The 19268-nt window shown below is 37.3% G+C and overlaps 1 protein-coding gene across 3 annotated transcripts in view; it reads right to left on the reverse strand.

Annotated features, from left to right (window-relative positions):
- Window positions 1-809: 809 nt before the first annotated feature.
- MBTPS2 (membrane bound transcription factor peptidase, site 2) overlaps window positions 810-19268 on the reverse strand; it is a 43374-nt gene continuing 24915 nt past the window's right edge. The window contains exons 10-11 of one of the 3 annotated variants that reach the window (XM_069874174.1): window positions 15387-15474; window positions 810-1912 (exon numbers count right to left, since the gene is read on the reverse strand). In XM_069874174.1, the coding sequence (XP_069730275.1) occupies window positions 1822-1912; window positions 15387-15474 (179 nt within the window). In that variant the 3' untranslated portion in view covers window positions 810-1821. Of the gene's footprint in view, window positions 1913-7300; window positions 14089-14137; window positions 14472-15386; window positions 15475-19268 lie in introns of those variants that run through there. The other 2 variants (XM_069874155.1, XM_069874165.1) reach the window with 2 other exon arrangements.

The following is a 19268-nucleotide window of genomic DNA, read 5'->3' on the forward strand; positions in this document are numbered from 1 at the left end:
TGTGGAGAGATGGGGGAGGTGCTGGGGAAGGCAGGAGGTAGAAGAAATAAAGATTGTGAATTCAGTGTCAAACTGATAATGAATGAAGCAGTACTAATCAGCTCTGACAGGGAAGGGTGTATTTCTAACTGGCTTTCCAATACTCAGTCTTTTTCTTGGCAGAAAGATGGAGAAAAGGCTAGTAAATGATTATGTAGGTAAAAATGTAATCATTTACAACTACAACAGAGATGTACAGTGTGAAAGGTGGAAAGGGGCCATTTGAGGCCACACATATAACTGAGAATCTCTGTCTTTAAGCATATGTCTTTAAGGCTTGTTTCTAAGCCTTTCCTACCTAGGTTGATTTCTAAAACACCATCATGAGCATCAATAGTTTTAAGCATTACTGTCTACTTTGCTGACTAATTTTACTGTAATTTTTCCTTTAAAAACAAGAAGAGATTGATAATGCCAGATACCTAGCAATTCATCATGTTTCAGTGATCTCAGTGGCACACAGATATACAAAAAGTGATATTCCAGACTAAAATATTTTAAAATTGGGAATGATTGAGACCAATACTTAAAGTTTTAGAACCTGTTCTAAAACAGTCTTTAGAGGAATGTAGTGTACCTGAATGAAGAACTTTTGCGCAAGGTAATCGGCCACAAAACAGTGCTTATTCACGCAAACCTTTTTATTCATCAATGTGCTATGGACCAAAGAAAGAAAGTAGAAATAAGGTAGTGTAATATTCATTGGTTTCAATTTACTTCTATGTTTTTTGTGGGGTAGTGTCTTACAATATATACTGCCTGTCTAGGGGCTCTAAAAAGTCCTATTTGTTAATGTATTCCTTCTGCAACACGGCTGTGGAGCAGGCTGTCCCTAGGCTTTGTACCTAGGCTGCATCTATAGCGTGTTGGGTGAGAAGCAGCCCCACAGCATGATCACTTCTCAGATGGCTATCTGTGGTGGTATCTCTTTCATTATTGATTGTAAAGAGAGGAAAACAGGACCATCCAAATGCCTAAAGCTAGTGACTCAAGCTAGATGGGGATCAGTTCCTGAATTCCTCCCCTCACAGCAACACTCTGTTCAGTCAGCCAGCAGCCTTGAAAGCTTGTTACAATCCAAAGCAGAGAAAACTTGGATTCCATTTGATTGCTACATCCTCTTACAATAACTTTAGCTACGTAATTTTTACAAGAACTGCTTAGAAAAATAGTCCTACACTTTACCTGGTACAAATAAGAGTCTTTGCAAAACATATAAACTATAGCAAGGGAAACCTCTTGCTTCAGTCTAGATTGAAGAAACTGAGGTAAGGAAACTATTTTCTTACCTCAGTAGGTCCAGTTCTGTCACTGTTCTTTAGGCTATGTAATCTTAATCTGCTGTTGCTTTAATACTTGCTATTCCGTTCCATGTAGGGATGGGATGTTTCCCACTAATATCAGTGTAGCCAGATCATGTCTGTGGTGAATAAGGACAGAAGAAAGGAGTCCTTTATATTTTCATAAACAGCCTTACGACTTGTGCATGATTTGCCCCTGTTTTCACGTGAACATCATATTTGGGGTTTACTTTATGGGCACTGTTTAATTTGGACCTATGGTTTTCTGCTATCAGGTCTCATTGTCTTGCTGCAGTGTTAGATTTAATAGGACAGCATCCCAAAGCCTGGGATGCACCAGCAGAAATTTCTAATTTCAGAAGCCCGACTGTTTAATTATTTAGGTTGTTCTTAAGACAGATTACTTTCCTTATAGCTGGAGAACAGCAAGCTTTTATCAGCAACAAGCTTGCCACAGTTTCTTCTCAATAATACATCAAGGTCAAACATTTGGAGCAGTTGGAAAGGAGACAGCCCATTTCAAAGCTCCTTTGTTCATTAACTTCCATGGCCAAAGCCGTACACTTCCTAGGCTGCAACGAAAGTTAGATTTATGTTTTTTTAAACATAGAAAAGGTATTTCAGCAAATACAGTAGAAAAGCAGAACAGCTATCCAAATATTAAAGCTCTTTTATTCTTTAAAATAATAGTTGTTTCTTCCCCAGTGCTTAAAATTTGCAGTATCTCTTTAATATTCCTCTCCAACAGGAAAACACCTCATTTTTACTTGGATTGTACATATGTATTGAGGAAACATCCCCAAACAGACTGCTGCATGATATTACTGGCTCGGGGTACCAAACTCGTTATGCTCCAGAACAAACACAGCGAAGATTAAAAAAAACCCAACAACCAAAAGACACAACTTAAAACATTCCTGGAAACATCATGGCTATGTCCTGGAGATTATAAATAGTTCCTGGGAGAGACCTCACATTCACCTATGGTATTATGTAAACAGTCTGGACAGTGGTTCACTAAATATACATTGGATTGTGTCCACAATGTTTCCCATCTGCCATATCCTGCTTCCATCCATGCACACAGCATTTTCAAAGACAGAAGTAATCCCTGCTATATTTTTGGGGAATGCTTGTTTCAAAACTTCCAGAGCGAGACCCAAATGCTCAACTGACCCTCTTGGGTGAGAGGAACGGCAATTTCTCATAGCCTGACCCCAGCCTGAACATTACATGTGAGCATTTCTGCTGTGGCCGGGCAGGGCATGTGCAGAAGACGACATTAGGGCTATTTCAAGTGAAAATCTGAGCTAGTCCTGGAGGCCTGTTGACCTCAGGGTAAGCAAGATCCTAATTGTAGGGCTTATGAGCTCCACTGACCTATGTGCCTCCTTGGGACTACGGGTCCCTTTCTGCGTCTGGCCCTATAACCGAGTGCCGCAGGTCACATAGGGAAGGTGCAGCACCCCAGGCCATCTGCCCCACTGTGTGGCCTCATATCCTGGGCACAACTGTAGCTGCTGAAACACTCTTCACTGCAAGCTCTTATTTATGAATCTGATGATGCCATTTCAGTTTCCTTCGCTGCAGGTACAGTCTATATGTTTCACAGCTTTCTAAGGCTACTAACGGTCATTATTTTTATCTAAACTGATGATAATTCAGGTCAGCGGAAGTTAGCCATGTGCTTATCAAATTAGCATCTGTGCATATACACAAACCCATGGCAGAAGAAAAGAAGTTTATTTTGCATTTCAAACACCGTTTTGATCTAGAAGAGGGCCTTCATTTAAGGGACATTTTTTCAATTTACTTACTAATTTATCAGAGTATGACAACTTCAGTTTCATGACTCAGCTCATTTCATGGCTCAGCTACATTCAATATATAGATTTTTTTCCTTGTTATTATGATGAACCAAGTTCACCAAACCTCGATTCCGGGTTTGGGTGCAACCTTAATGTCTTCAGGTATATCGTACAGCTATAAAAGCTCATAAAAATAAGCTTATTGTGCTTGCATTTGACTTAGTGCAGAGCATGGGAAACGAACTAGAGAATTACACATATAAGAACAGAGTGATTTATTACATTTAGTATCAAATTTAACATCACATTGTGTAATTATTACACCATGATTTGTGTATGCTAGAAGTGAGCCCCTCTAAATAACCCTGTAAGTGAAAGCTGAGATGTTTTCTTCAGAATTGCTTTTGGTATTTTCATGCCAAGATAAAAAATAAAGGGTTTAAAAAATATTCAGTTCTCAGGTAAAGTTGTAAGTGAACAATAGGTTTCAGCACGTTTATGAAAAAATACTGCTTGATCATATACTAATGTTTTCGTGACTATTTCAGTAATATTTTAACTTCTTTTTTGATTATATTTAGTTGCAGCTAAAGTGATATGCAGAGGCCAGTTAGGTTAACTACTGAAGTGCTCTCCGCAAGAGTAACTGTGAAGATAAATGCTGGAAAAATAGCCAGGGCCTTCATATATGACTAATAACTTGTCTGCACCAGTCCAGTACTGAAACAGTGAATTTTATCTAGTTGTAGAAAGCATATTAAATGAGTTTTGGTTTGCCTGTTTTTTCCTTCAGTACTGCAGCATGTTGAATTTTGCAAACACCTCATAGAACATTTCCAGGGAAACGAATTTAATCAACTAATTGAGAGCAATAAATGGTTGCAGTGGGGGAAAAAATGTTTGTTGGTATAACTGGTGGTAAGTACTCAGGAATTTGTGGTTTAAAGTGCACATTCATGATCTGGCTTTGTTGATTTTTGCAGCGATGATAGAGATACAGGTGGTTTGGCCCAGTTTCTGCTTGTTATTCAAATAGCTGCAGGAATGAAAACAAAGCCAACGGGCAAAACATTATAAAAATGGATTAATTTTTCTTAATAATTGCATCTGTGAGGTCAACTTGTGCTGAAGAGAGAATGTGGAACAGGCGAACTTCACATCCAGAATAACTGAAAAGAAGGATTGGTCCCGATCCTGAAAAAGGGAGAGGGATATGGCTCCAAGGTCTAAATGCCCTGAGCTGCTGTCTAGAAGGACAGGCTTTTATTGCCTCTCCAGTCTTACAACATGAGATGTTTCCACCAGTGATTGAAGTTTGTTAGTTTTATTTGCAGGTCAGCTCTATAAATGCTTCAAGAAAAAGAAAAGTAGTAAAAATACTTATCGTGGAGTTACTAAACAGCACTTCTATCTCCATTCATAAAGTATAACATGTTCTTTCCGACCGAAAGATTCTGTAAATGAACAAACCATCTCTCTTATCGCACTCCTTCCCTGATTTTATCCCATTCCAAACTGTAAGTCTCACCACTGCTTTTCTCCTGTAATGGAGAAAAGAGAGTTAAGTGTGGCAGTTGGCCAAGATGATCACAGTCCCCTCCTGCAGCCTTGTCTCCACCTGGTGCCTCTTCATAGCTTCCTGCAAGTCTGTACACTGCTGCTACCACCACTGCACATCTGGAGACAGATAGTATTTTCCTTATAAAATAAGCCTTCCTTTTTCTTGCTGTAGATAAGGCAGCGATACCAATTCCTGTTGCTTCCAGACTGAAGGTCAACAGCAGGGGGACAATGCAGGTATTAGCCTAATTTGTCATAAAACAGCCTATATAGCACTACTATGCATAAACAGAAAAGCTTAGATGTATTTTTATGTCAAATAAAACTCACTCAAAAAGCCTCACATTGCACTTTAATTCATGAGTCAAAAAGAAAGAAAATGCAAGGAAAGAAAAGGAGTCAGTCTGGCTTGATTTGTTGCCCACATATAAGCACCTGGCATGATAAAAATGCCCTCAGGTACCCCTCCTAGTATCCAGCTGCTGGTCCAGAATGTCTTTGATCTCCTATAGGGTCTCACCCACATCTGCCAGCCCCATGCACAGGCCTTAGAAACCCCGAGACCTAAACCAACAAGAGACAAAAAGAGACAAGCTGGGAATGAGTTTCAGAATATTGCTCAAAGTCAGGTTATTAACCTAAGAACACCTTCGGATATCTCAGACCACACCAGATGCCTGTGTGGGTAACTGAACCAAATTCAGTAGGTTTAGAGGAATTTACACTTTAAAAAAAATAGCTGGTAGTATTTGAATAGAGATCCTCCCAGAGCTGTGAAAGGGAAAAGATACAGAGACTTTCATAACACAATGGCAAGCAAAAAGGATGACATTTAACAACAACAAAAAGAAAAAAAGAGAAATAAGTATTTCATTTTAGTTTGGAAGATTTCTTTCAGGGGAAATAAAAAATTATGTACAACTGTTTTCAAGACTCGGAAGTGGTGGTTACATAATATTCAACCACTACTGTATTTGCAAAAAACTAAAAAGAGGTAGAATTAATCAGAAATGTAGATAATGAGATACATAATTGGCAAGAACATCCAATTTTATTTCAGCAGCTGAAACCTTAAAAGCATCAAAGTAAACACCAAGCCCACATCTGACTGAGGTAATAAAAGGGGAAAAAAGTTAATAGAACTTTGAGTCACTGCTACTTAGACCTCATGAATGCTGAGGATTCTCTCCACTTACCACCATAAGATTAGAATCAAACCTTACATTGTATGTCTTTGGGTAGTTCACATCAAAAGCTCATAAAAAAATTAAAAACTATTTAAGCAAGTGAGTTCAATGCATGTATATCTACTAAAGATATTTAGGAATGCTTCTGCTTGGTGATTCAAACTGGTATAATCAGAGAAAGATTATATTAAGCCTCTATATAAAGTTAACTGCATTAAGATTCATAGATACAATATTTCTTTTTAAAACTTATCCTGAAATTATATTAGCGATAAAGGCAACATTCCTCAAGACAGTGACATTACTGATTTCATTCTAGATTACAGAACATACACAATCAAAATATAGGATAAAATTTTCAAAATCAACTGGAAAACCTCAGGACCCTCCTAGAAGCTTAAATGCTTCAGGAAAAAATATAAACTAATGTCTCTACTTTTAAGATGGGTAAGAAAAAGATAAAAAATCCCCACAAACATCTCATGCAAGTATCAGAAAATTGCATAGTGACCTATCTGGGAAATTCTACCACTGTGACTGATCTGTGATTTGTGCCAATTTCTCATGGCAATCTTTTATCTGGGAACAAAGCCACCTTTACTGAAACAGCTCTGCTTGTATGAGGCAACATCTTGTCTAGTAAGTAACAAATGACAACTTAGTTCTCAGTACAAATAACTTGGCTAACTCCAGATGAGATTGCTCAAGAAACAGAGCAGTAAAGATTCATTCTCAAATAAAGCTGAATAACCTGGTTACACCACACTAATGCAACCCCAGATGACATCTAGATACCTAAGTAAACTTGATCAGAACTAGCCAGGATATGTGCCCAGCTCTGGCCTTGCCTGTATATACAAATCTAAGACTTTAATACATAACATCACCTTAATGTCATTTGATGACCTCACTTTTAAGTTCTTCACATAAAACTGGCCTTAACACCCAGAGAGGTGGTTTTGCTTCCCTTGTCATCCTGTGTCAGATACTTCACTACAAACAAGTCCACGACTCCAGAAGAGAAGAATTACACAAAAAGCTAAGTCAAGAGAAAGGGATTTTCTCCTATAAGGCTGTCACTATGTACCTTGGTCACATTAAATGAAGATGGCTTTGCTCCAGAACAACGTGTAGGTGTAGGTGTCTTGCTGGATGTACTTCTGCTATAAACTATTACCATGATAAGCTGGTAGGTAATTAAGGGAAAGTTAAGTGATAGTTACTGTTAATTTTAGGAGGTGGTCAGATACCGAAAAGGGTAGCAATACCTTGTGATACCTTGTTGTAGAGTGAATAAAAATTGTATATGAAGAGTATGATATATGAGAGAATATGGTAATTGACACATGGAAGGGATTAAGTCACTCTTACCTTATTTTTAAAAACAGATTTGAGCACACTAACAATCAAACAATGAATTTATTTGCAGGATACATTTATCACACATAGAAAACAATACTTATTGTTTGGTTGATTAAATAGAGAAAAAAAGCACAACAAAAACACAATACATTATTCAAAGGGTTCCATATATTTGTTAACTGACATTTCCAAAATGACGCTTTTTTTGTTGTTGTTTTTTAAACATGATTGTGAACAATGCACAGTGGGAACAAAGGGTCTAGAAATCTAACATTCCACAGCTGTGAGTCAGTGTGAAAAATAAGGCTAAGTAGAGAAAAAAACACACCGAATTTCAAAACAATATATATTACGTTGACAGGCTTCAGATAAGATTATCCGGGCATATGAAATCTAAAAACCAAGTTATGTAAGAAAAAGAGGCATTTAATATGTTAAGAAACAACTTGGGAAGGAAGAAGCTAGATTTCTCTACTGATGGCTTGGAAATAGCCTCCAAACTTTCAAACTGTAATCATATCAAAGGAAGGTCAATTACACTATGATGCTGCAAAAAATAACCCAAGATGAACATCTAGAGGTGAGATGTATCCAAGTTTATTTTACTAAATAAGCTGCAACTACCCACACCACTTAATTCAGCACATATTTATCCATGGAGTGACAAAGTGTTAAAAAAAAAGAAAAAAAGCACGATCACCAATCACTGATGGATTCAGAGAAGGCCTGGAAAACATATCTGCGTGCTCTGAAATGTTAACTACAAGTTCTTTTCACGTTTCATGCCAATGTAAATGGAATGAATGGAATTGCACTGTCATATCCTGCTCTTTGTTCCCATCCTTTCACACTGGGTCAGCAGTGGGAAGGTTTCATAAAGCTGCCATAAACTGAGGTTCTTTACTGCTCTTAGTTGCTGCCGTCTGCTCTTCAGATGATCACAGAGGATGAGTCCAAGGAACAAGAGTCATAGAGCTGCCTTTTTCTGGCTTTCTTCCCAAATGCCACATTAATACAGGATACGGACCCCAGATAACTCAGCCACATTAAATAACTAATCTAGTGTTAAATGAAATTCAGGATAAAGAGGGTATAAAATAACTGCTAATATTGGATCTTACCTGAGTCAGATTCAGATTGCTTACTCACAAGGTCACAAGAAAAAAGCCGAGGCAAGACTACTTGTGGGAAATTATTTGAACGTGGGTGTATAGAATATACATGTACATTTTACAAATAACTATTTCTAGAGTTTAACGCATACCTTTTAAAAATAATTAAATACAGACTAGGCTACATAAACCTTTATAATTCTTCTTCATCTGTCATAAATGATAGCGAGATACAAATTCAGATCTTTCAGACAGAAAACATAAATAATTTATTTAAAGCTTATTTGCTCTAGGTCATACTTTGCCATCTTGTAAAATGTATTGGAAATTATTAGAAAAACTTGGATTGTTGACGAACTAAATAAAAATATATACTTATTTCAAGAAAGCTGAAACATCCTGACTGCCATGGGGAGGTCTGTCCTGAAAACATTATTTCTTCAGTATACTCTACAGAGCCTCACTCATCCCAGTTACCATTAAGACAGCACAAACAGCATTTAGAGAGTGAGAGATACTAAGGCTGACCTCTTTTTAGTTGCCCTGAAAATCTGTATACTATGCTTGTAGCTGAGGCCTCATAGAAAGCAAGAAACATATTTTAAAATCAGCAGAACAAAAGGCATGCAGCTGTTATTACACTGTGTCCACCACTTGTCTTCTATTAACAAAAAAGTTATGCAAGAAAAACATAGTTGCAATTTTAAAATCTAGAAAATGCCATGGAATCCACAGAGAAAGAAAAATAAAAAGCCCACACTGCAGAATATGGAGGACTGCTGTAAGTTTTCTGTAAAAAAACTGAAATAGACTGTAGCTGTATATGCATCTACTTTATATATGTGTGCATGTTTACACACGTACATACACAAATACAGAACCATCATCACTAAAAAGCAGAACTGTCAATGCAGCTGCTTGTTTTATCCTAAATAAAAAGGATGAGTTAACAGATTTTTCCACCATGGCTCATAAATTTGAGCTGACTAATCTGCAAGTTTGTCTATATTTTTTCTCTAGTGAAGACTCTTTCATTTAACTTGTATAGAAGCAAGCTGGTTTTAATTTCCTAAGTTAGCAAAGAGTGTATAACTTCTCACATGCTAACAAGTTAGTTGTTTTCATGTCATATAATGCATTATCAGAACATGATATACAAGTCTTTGCTGATATAAAAAAAACTCATAAAAGAAATAAATAAAAAATGACTGATCATAATTAAGGAATTCATCTAGCAATTTTCAAGTAAAAGACACATGTAACACTTCCCAATGTTAGACATTAATTTTTCCATCTGATGCAGATTTAAAATACATAGTATATACAGAAAGAGTAGTATTCATCCAATATCGAAGTGTTCTGTTTTATACTCCCATCAATGGGCCCTATAATTATTTTGGAGTCTGTATTAAAGAATATATTACATTCAGAAGGGCTAATTAAAATAAGAAATTCAATTATTTTTTTTTAAGGAAAGGCTTCTTCACATTTTTTTTTCAGAAACAGAAAAAAAAGTCAGAGGTACTCCAGAGAAAAAAATCCAACACACAAAATACATTCTGTTCTTCTGTGTTCTCTTTTGCTCAAAAAACAAAAAGCCCTCCCAATAACTGTATGTATGGCACTTGCTTATTAGAATGTAATCCATATGTTAGGATTACGGGAGAATAAAATGGATCCACTGAACAACTTTTTCTTCAGAGTTGTTTGACTTAAGCATTGCCTTTGTCCACAGCATTCTGGTTTGGGCCAGAGCAGAATCAGTTTTCTAACTTTTCAGCTAAGCCTCATCCAAGTAGATTCATTTTTTTGAAAGTTAACTGCATGCTTTCCAGACATAGTTTCTCTCTAGGAGTGGCATCATGGGGAACTGGTATGCAGAAAGGCCGTTCCTTATACTTATTCCTATAGAAACCAAGGCCATCCTCAAGCTGGCGGAATGCTAGAAGTGAAAGGGGCAAAAAAGGGTCACACCTGCAGGGAGGGGCAGGTGACCCCAAACGGACCAGCAAAGTATTCCATCCCATATACATCATACTCAGCATAAAACTGAGGGATCAAGAAAGTCAAGCTCTCTTCTTTGATGGCTGGGATCCAGTGAGGATGATGTTTGGGTTTTTTGCCCTGACCCCGGATCTATGTGTTCCTGAATCCAGCTCCTGAGTCCAGCTCCCTCCTGCTGCTGAGTCCAGCCTGGGACCTTTTGCCTGTGCCTGCTCTACAGCACCTGTGGTGACAGAGTCATTGAAGGGGGGCAGGGGGCAGGATTTTTGTATATTTGTACATACTTATTTCCTTTTTAAAAGTATTTTCCTTACCATTGTTTCATTAAAGCTATTTTTAGTTTCCGACCCACAAGTCTTTTTCTCCCATTTCCCCTTTCCCTAAAGGCATGGGGGAAAGGACTTGGGATTACAACTGCTCATAATTAGCTGCCAGTCAAACTGAGTTGGGGCTAAACCATGATACACAGGTAATCTAAGATGTGCTGGGTCACCATTCATACCCAGTTTGCTTAGAAGTCCTGATTCAAAGCACACATACATACCTAAACTGACCCTTATTCAGCAGAATTCCAGCACATGCAGAAATGGACCCATGTATTGTTTTCACACTCCTAGAACATCTCTGCCATAAAGGATAACCAGGGTCTTTAAAGTGTACTAGCATGTCTGTTTTGCTAAAACCATAACCTATATCTTCTCCACCTTATTTTTAATTATGAGGTCAAACACAGACTGAAGTTCTACTTAGCATAACAGTAGCTTTCACCGATTATGTAAGTAAAATAAACTGGATTTAGTTTCCTTTGATAAAACCTCATGTTTTGGTAGCACATTAAATACCCAGGAACAACCTCCCAGCCTCATTATAGCAGAGGTTGTTCATGTATGTTAATTCAGAAACTTTGTTTTTTTAAACCTCTTGCCTACATCTCCAGTAGCAGTGCTATGCTAAAAGATTGTCCTAAGCAGTTGCTGTCAACATGAATACAAGAAGTATCAAACTTGAAATGTTTTTCACAGAACATTATTGACATCATCACAGATGCATTGCTTTAAATAATAAGCCAGCACTGTAACTCTGATACGCAAGTAGAAGCTGTTTTGAGAATATCCTGTCTTACTAAACTGCATTAAAACCCCAAAGTGCAAATTAATTTTGTGCACTGTAGACTGGACAAATCACAGAGACAGATGGAAGTGGTGTAGAGCCACTGAAAGGACAAGTTCAGATCAGTAAGCAGCCACTTAGGTGAGTGAGCAGGCCTCTAGAGCACAGATTTAGGGCCAGGCTTTCTGCAAAGAACAAGCCTGCTCCTGTTAGAGATGGCAGAGGGGTCCATCAAAACTACAATCCTGAAAACTCACTATGCTTCCAGGAGCGAGTTAGACTTCCAAGGTACCTCTGGAAGAAAGATAAACCTGCTGGCAGTTTGTTGGTTTTTCCTTTCTTGCACTTCGTGTGACTTTTAACAGTCCCCAAAGGGACGGGCTCATGCTGAACTGACTTAATCAGTTTTTTTCTTCAGATTTATTCTCATACTGGGATCTGTGCCGACACGCCTGGGTTGAAATGATTCAGAATGAAAGACACAGACCAGCCACTCCACAGAGGTGAACTTCAAGGGGCCCACCCAGCCTGTGACAGTGCTGGAGAGCTAAGAAAACTAACATAGCAACAAATAAACAAACAAGCTCTCTCATTACTGCTTGCATGTAGTCTTAAGAAAAGCTTACATTTGAAGTGAAGGCTATGGTGTAAAAATACAGTAACACATCAGTGGGAAATGCAAACATCAGAGTTAAAGAATCTGTGCAGCAGCACCAGGAACTGGGTTTAAACCTGCTTTTAAAATTAGCCAGGCTTTTGCCACTAGAGCCAAGATAATCTATGTTAGCCGGTCATGAATGCTTTAGTACTCCCTGCAGTCCAGTATCCATGAGCTTAGCTTCCACTTTCATTCCCGATGGAAAGGCCATTTCTGTAAAGGAACTCTGGGCTGCCGCAACCCCCATGGGGAGCACTGTACAAGCCAGAAGTTGCAGGGTGTTTTTCAAAATTTTCTTATTTCAAATATTTAGGCTCCCAAAGCAGAACTTTTTTTTTTTTAAAAAAAATAATACCAGCCTATATTGAAGCAAGGCTCTGATATAACAACATTTATACAGACTAGGCAATATCTGGTGGGTCTCTTCCAACCTGGTTATTCTATGATTCTATGATTCTATGACAGCCAATAGATAATCCTATTGGGTATAAAATACTACAGACTTCAGGAGCTTCCAAGTATGTCAGACGTACTTCCAGTCAGCAAAACACAGACTGTTCTGCCACTGTTCATTTAAGAATAAGGACACGGTCTGTATTAATTTCAGAAAGCAAATCCAAATGTTTAAATAGTTCAATTCACAATCATATTCTTCCTCAAAACAATTCTGATCCAAGACCAACTTCAGCTAAGCATCTTTGTTAGCGATCTTTGAAGAGAATGAATGCTAGTAAAGGAAAACAACCATTTGAAAGACAGAAAACCATCAGTGAATTACTGTACATATTACATGCTTAGCATCAGAAGATAGACAGCATAAAAACAACAGGTTTCACTTTTAACTGTAAACAGGTATGATACAGTATTATTTTCTGAATAAAACAACAAAAACATTTCTTATCACTTAGGAATAATTGTGTACAGCATACTTCAGCACTCAGAAACTAAACTTCAGTTATCTTGTAGCTATTGCTGACAAATATTGCCTTTAAAAAATCTTCAGCTGCATAACATAATATACAACTGAATGTATAAGAAACACAGACATGTGGGCTTTGTCAACCTCCCACATTGCTCGTTCTTAGCAGACACTGGCACTTCTCTACATCCTGAGGACAACATGCTTCCAGTCATTTTGGCCAGCTGAAAAGGAAAGATACTAATCCATATGACCTCTCTCTCCTCATTAACACAAAGTAAACATTTACTTAGCTTTTCACCATTTTGCAGTCAGACATTAGAGCTTCTTAGAGTCCAGTTTGGTAGAGTAGCAGATTAAAAAAAAAACAAAAGAAGACACTCAAGAATACGCTTACTGAGAAATTATCAGAGCCCACACAGACTATCTGACAGTTATTCAAACTATAAAATAAAAGACAATTGGTTTTTTGTCCCACTTTACAGTGTTTGAGGCCAAATAATTCCCTTCAGATCTAAATGAATGAAGTCTTAGGCTTTTTCCTGTGAAACTTACCAATACAATTTCTCCAAAATTAGTACAACACTTTAAGAGCATATAAGTTTCCTACTTCTTTCTGTTAGATTTCCTATGATCACAGGCACAACATTGTACAGTTTTAAATTAAAATAGCAGCCACCAGTGGTTGTTCTTTCAGTGTCATTTTAAGGGAATTATTTCAATCTCAGTACTGAACAAGTTTGAAAAGGCAATGGATTCATTATTTCTGTGTACTTTGAGAACTGATGTAAGCATATCCAATATTCTATCGTGCTGTCACCATCCAAAGTCCCAGTGCAACATTGGCAGCCAAAAGTGCACTACCAGCAAGCAAAACTAAAAAGCCAACAAGCTCTCTGTTTTGTTTTTCAACAATCAGGGAGCTCAGAGTGGCTTCCAGGAATGAATTTAATATCCACTGACCATCCAAAGCAAAGCACGGTACAGCATTGATAACTGCCAGTGCTCCTGACAGTGAAATTAGGTACCTGGTTGACATTAGTTAAGGTTCATGAACAATATCCAAGAAAATATATAAAAAAAAAAATACAAAACATATTTTTTATTTCTAGCATGCAGAAAAAAAAACATTTGAGAGTTATTTTTTTAGCTGCCATTCTGTTTCACAAAAATTATATGAGTACAATGAGTTTTATACCAGAACATACCAGCTCAGAAAATTGCCTTTATAGATTAATTTGTTTCTAAGTATTCAGTTTGGATACTTAAACAACCTGCACTTTTCAAAATGGAGTTCAAAGCAAGAGACAGCAAAACCACACTTAATACTGCCCATCTTCCTTGCTTTCTGTGGTTTTGGAGGAAGTTTATAGCTCTGACATAATTCCTGAAGTAAGAAGGTATTCTAGACCTATGACCTAAGTATTAAATAATGATTAGGAATGTTTTCCAAAACATTCCTCCACTGAAGTAAGTAAAAGGCTAGAATATGATAGGAAATCTGACCACTCCCTGCTACTTTTCTGTTAGCCAGGAAAATTGAAAGGATTTCTGTACGTGCATGTAAGAATGAGGCAAGGGTAGATAATTTCTATAGTTGGTAAAGGCTTGGTACCTTTAATACCTACCTCCATCACATAGAGGCCAGACACAAAGACATAAGAAACACAAGGCAGTTGGGCCAGAGTGAACCTTGGCGTGATCCCAGAAAAGGGGAGCTTATGCAGCATCTTTACTCTAGTTTTATGGACTACATTGAGCTATGCTGTTTAACTGTTCTATAGCTATGCATCAATGTTTCAGTTTCTGAGGCTAAAGGTTCTTAGATTAGCCATATTCAAGCCAACTAACCTTTATGTATGTATATGTATATCACCTTATTTACTGATAAGCATGTTTTAACTGAATTATCATCCTGCTTTTTTAATAGGCTGTTTTCTGTTGAAAAAAAAATAACTATACCTTGTTATTTAGTTCAGTATAACCACTCAAAAATGATAAAAATCTGACATATTAAAACTAGCAATAACACTTCATCTGTCCTGCCATAAATTACTTTGACATTCTCGTCAGAATTGTTAAGACTTACCCTCAAGAAAGAGTAAAATAAAGCACAGGCCAAAAATATCCTGCTAAACACAAGAAAATGAGAGAATTAATTTTAAGCTTGGCACATGGACAATAATCAATGCAGTGATGGGATAAAGATGTCAAAACTGTTCAAAAACGTTTCACAGCATCCTGTCTAAAATAATATCCACCTGAAATTCTGCTCAGTCACCAAATTCTAAACAGTTCACTTCTTGCCTTAAAAGAACAAACATACTTCAAAGGATACTTGCAAAATGTCTCTATTATCACAGGCAGATCGATGCTTAGAAAGTTTTGTCGCGGCACGAAACTGCTGAGACTTACTGAAATGAAAATATAAAGATATACAGAATATGAACAGTCATTTCAGGATTGTAACATGATTAATTTTAGATTACAAACTGCAGAAAAATCAGATCTGAAATGAAACTTCTCCAAGGATGAATAACCAATCTAAATACAGTTTTGCTCGGGTTTTGTTTTTAAAAGAGCAAAACCGTCAAATCTTTCTCAAACATAGTCACTACCATAGTAAAGTCAGTCCACAAAATACAGTTACCATGATTCCATGATATATACTTTCAGAGGCAACTGGACATCTGTAGTCATAAAGACCACACTGTGTAATTTAAGTCCTTTTCAAAGAAAACCATATAAAAAGAGATTAGAGTTACCAGACTTTTACAACATATGCAGTCCACATGTATACATTCACACTGTGGGTGCACACATGTACTTTCTCTGAAAGCCAGAAAATTCTTTTCTTGTAATACCTGTAGAAGATGCCCCAACCATGAGGCTGAGTTCATGGTGTATAGGAGCAGGGCAGATAGACAGTAGGGTTCTGGAGTCACTCTGAGAAAGCATAGGTGCATTACACATCTTAACACCAGTTAGCTAATACGTACGTACCTTCTTCTGTCTTCAGATGATACCGTTAAGTGACTCCAAGATCTAACTTAGTGCAACTTAAAAACCTGTGAGGTTGAACTCAGCATCTTTCCTATAGATAGTGACTGGAAAATAACAGTGTCAAGAACCTCATGAACTGGAAACGCTTCTTTAGTACTGTAATTTCTCTGAAGGCGTACATGAAGCTTAAGCTGGCTGCATATCAAATGTTTATGAGAGATTCCTCAAAGAAAACTGAGGTAGCTTAGAATCGTAGAATCATCACATAATATACCAAAAGTGCTGCTAAGTATATCCTAGTTCAGAGTGAGATCAAATTTCTTCAGGTTCAATAAACAATACAAGGACACTAGAACAAAGATGAGGGAAAAGTAGTACTAGAGGCACAAGTCAGAGAACTGGTCTACTCAGTCACATAAACACATTTACTTCTGTTAATAGAGGCCCTTCTGATGAGTCAGAAGTGATAATTAGTCCAACCCGCAAGCCTAACACGTGATGGAGAGATTTGGATAGCAAGTAATCCCCAAAAAAGCCTTGGGGTGTCAAAAAGCAGAGAACTTTCCAATACCAGAACTGAGCCAGTTGTGCCAAGACAGCTTGAAAATCATGTGTTCTCTTACCTTAGATTAAGAAAGACCTTTGATTTAGTGGAACTGAGAGAAAATAAATAAATCTTTGGACTATCGAATGAAGAACATAACAGATAGCTGGATGGTGTCCAGGTAATCTAAGAAAGTTAAAGTCAAGTGATATCTGAAGCAACTCATCAAATTGAAGGCTGGTATCAGAATATCTGATCACACCTCTTGATCATGAGCCAAAACAGCAAAATGGCTGAGGCAGCCAGTGTATTCAGAAAGGTTTCAAAAGACACATACTGCAATGTACTGCAATTTTAGTCACCCTCCTGAACCCAAAGTTGTGCCTGCATTGAGAATGGATCATTAATCTCCTTCCCTCTTTGTTACAACAAAATGTCTGTTGTCTCTGACAGTCACTAGACACAGATCTTGCAATCTCCAAAACACAACAAAACTCAAGAAGTTGCTGGACTGAGTTCCAGACACTATAATACAAGACAATGAATTTAGCAGCTGTAATGGATCAAACCTAATGGCAGCAGGCAAATCTGTCCTTTGAGGAATAAGAAAGAATTATAGAAATTAAGTTCTCCAGGCAATGAGGCTGGGTGAGACAAAACAGTCATTGTTTTCCCAGTCTAATTAAACAATTCTTTGACCTGGAATTAACATTTCTTTTGTTGGCTAATGCTAGATGGTGTTGGCTAATATTGAGAAGAATGCACAACAGATACAATTTTAATTAGAAGTGATTTGGAGACTAGGTTGATCAAAGAGCTTTTCAAAACCTCTTCATGGGGGAAAGAGCGCGTGTGCTATGGAGGAGAGAGACAGTATGGCATGAGATGGTTCTGTGTGGTCTCCAGAAGAACTATACATATAGTCTTTAAATATGGTTGAAAGCAAAGAAAGATCATCCTCAGCAATTAGGGAAACAAGCATGGAAATACTGAAAAACCAGACTCTAATAGATATATCTTCATCAGAGGTTATTTCCGTTGTTGTCAAAAAAACCCCCAAGCTAGGAAATGACTTATTTTTAGACGACTCGGATAAAACACAAGTAGAAGACTGGTCCAGTTTGGGCAAATTATCTTCTAGGTAAGTTCCACCTACTTTTCATGAAGGAAATCTTTCAGTTTTTGGTGCCTGATGGGTGATACAGATTCAGTAACATTCAGGGACGTGATCTTCAAGCACTGTGAATTCTGAATGTGAATGTTAGTCATCAGATTCTTCCCAACCAAAAAAGGGCCAGAGAAGGAAACCAGGATTTTGCATTACCAGAAATGACATGAAGTAACAGAAAATCCCATGCAAAATAATAAAGAAACACTGAAAAGTTGCATGGCAATAATGACAGGGCCCTCCATTTCAACCTTACATAACATCTGTCCAGCACAGGAAGAGCCTCTAGAGATAAGTGCCCTGCAATAAGAGAAGACTTCAGTAATACCACATGACTTAAACCCACAATATGAATTTATATTGGATTACATTAGATACCTTTTCTGGAGAGAATGTTAATTTGAAAGATTAGGCAATATGTCCGTCCTAAACAACATGCATTCCTAATAATCCCCTCTGTTTTAGTCTTGGTCAGATCTCCAGCACTGTAAGTTCATTTTAAGAGTATGATACTTTAAAGGTTTTCTTTAATACTGGAAACAAGAACGATATATAGCATCGATATCAATACGAAGTATTATTGCTAGGATATTTTACTTTGAGGAAACAGAAACACTCCATAGAAGTAAACTGTCTAGCCTGTTTCTTGTAAATAGCTAGTACAGATATAATTTTTTAAAAATATTGTATCTGGAAGGTAGCTTCAAATGAAAATATGAAATAATTACTGCTTCTCCATAAATCAGGAATATCATGAAAATAATAAAAGCCTCAGTGGAAAATAATACACACGTAATCTTAGAATACTTTTCAAACATTCCTTTAGTTATATTACAAGAGAAATTAGTCATAGTACACAGTAGTGCAACTAGTGGCTGTACGTTAAATGTGGCACTCCTCTAAAAGGTAACGTTTCCAGCAGGCAAAGATCACAGTAAAGAATATGGCATTTCACTAAATTGAATTCCTATTTCAAAAGTCACACAGTAGAGGGAGAAATTATTTTCCTTTTTTAACTGTAAAAAAATTGTTACCACATTCTGACCAGTCACATTTGGAAAAAAAAATCACATCTGTTGGCCCCAAGCTAGTATTGTACAGTGAAAAGTTAAGTCTGAAATATTTAGAAGTTGTTTCATTGGACTGCATGGAACTCTTACGATGGTACAGTAGACTACCTGCTGCCCAATCCAGGAGCCTATAATTTTAGCTCCGATGTTTTTCCAAGGGAAGCATAGGTTGCATTTGCAGCAAAGTCTGTAACAAGCTCTTAGCTTTCAAATTAGCACATTCCATGTGTGATTTTCAGGGTACAGTAAATCACTTCAGAACATATTCCTGTAAATACACTGTAAATTGTATTTTCACACAGTAACTCCTTAAAGTAGAACTACCTCTTTAGGTGCAATAGCATTCTTTTCTGACTTCTGAAAGACTGACACATATGATTGTTTTGCAAAATTATGGTTCAGTAGGAAACACTGATTAAAACT

This window comes from Phaenicophaeus curvirostris, chromosome 1 (genome assembly GCF_032191515.1).
Source record: "Phaenicophaeus curvirostris isolate KB17595 chromosome 1, BPBGC_Pcur_1.0, whole genome shotgun sequence".
Classification (NCBI taxonomy): domain Eukaryota; kingdom Metazoa; phylum Chordata; class Aves; order Cuculiformes; family Cuculidae; genus Phaenicophaeus; species Phaenicophaeus curvirostris.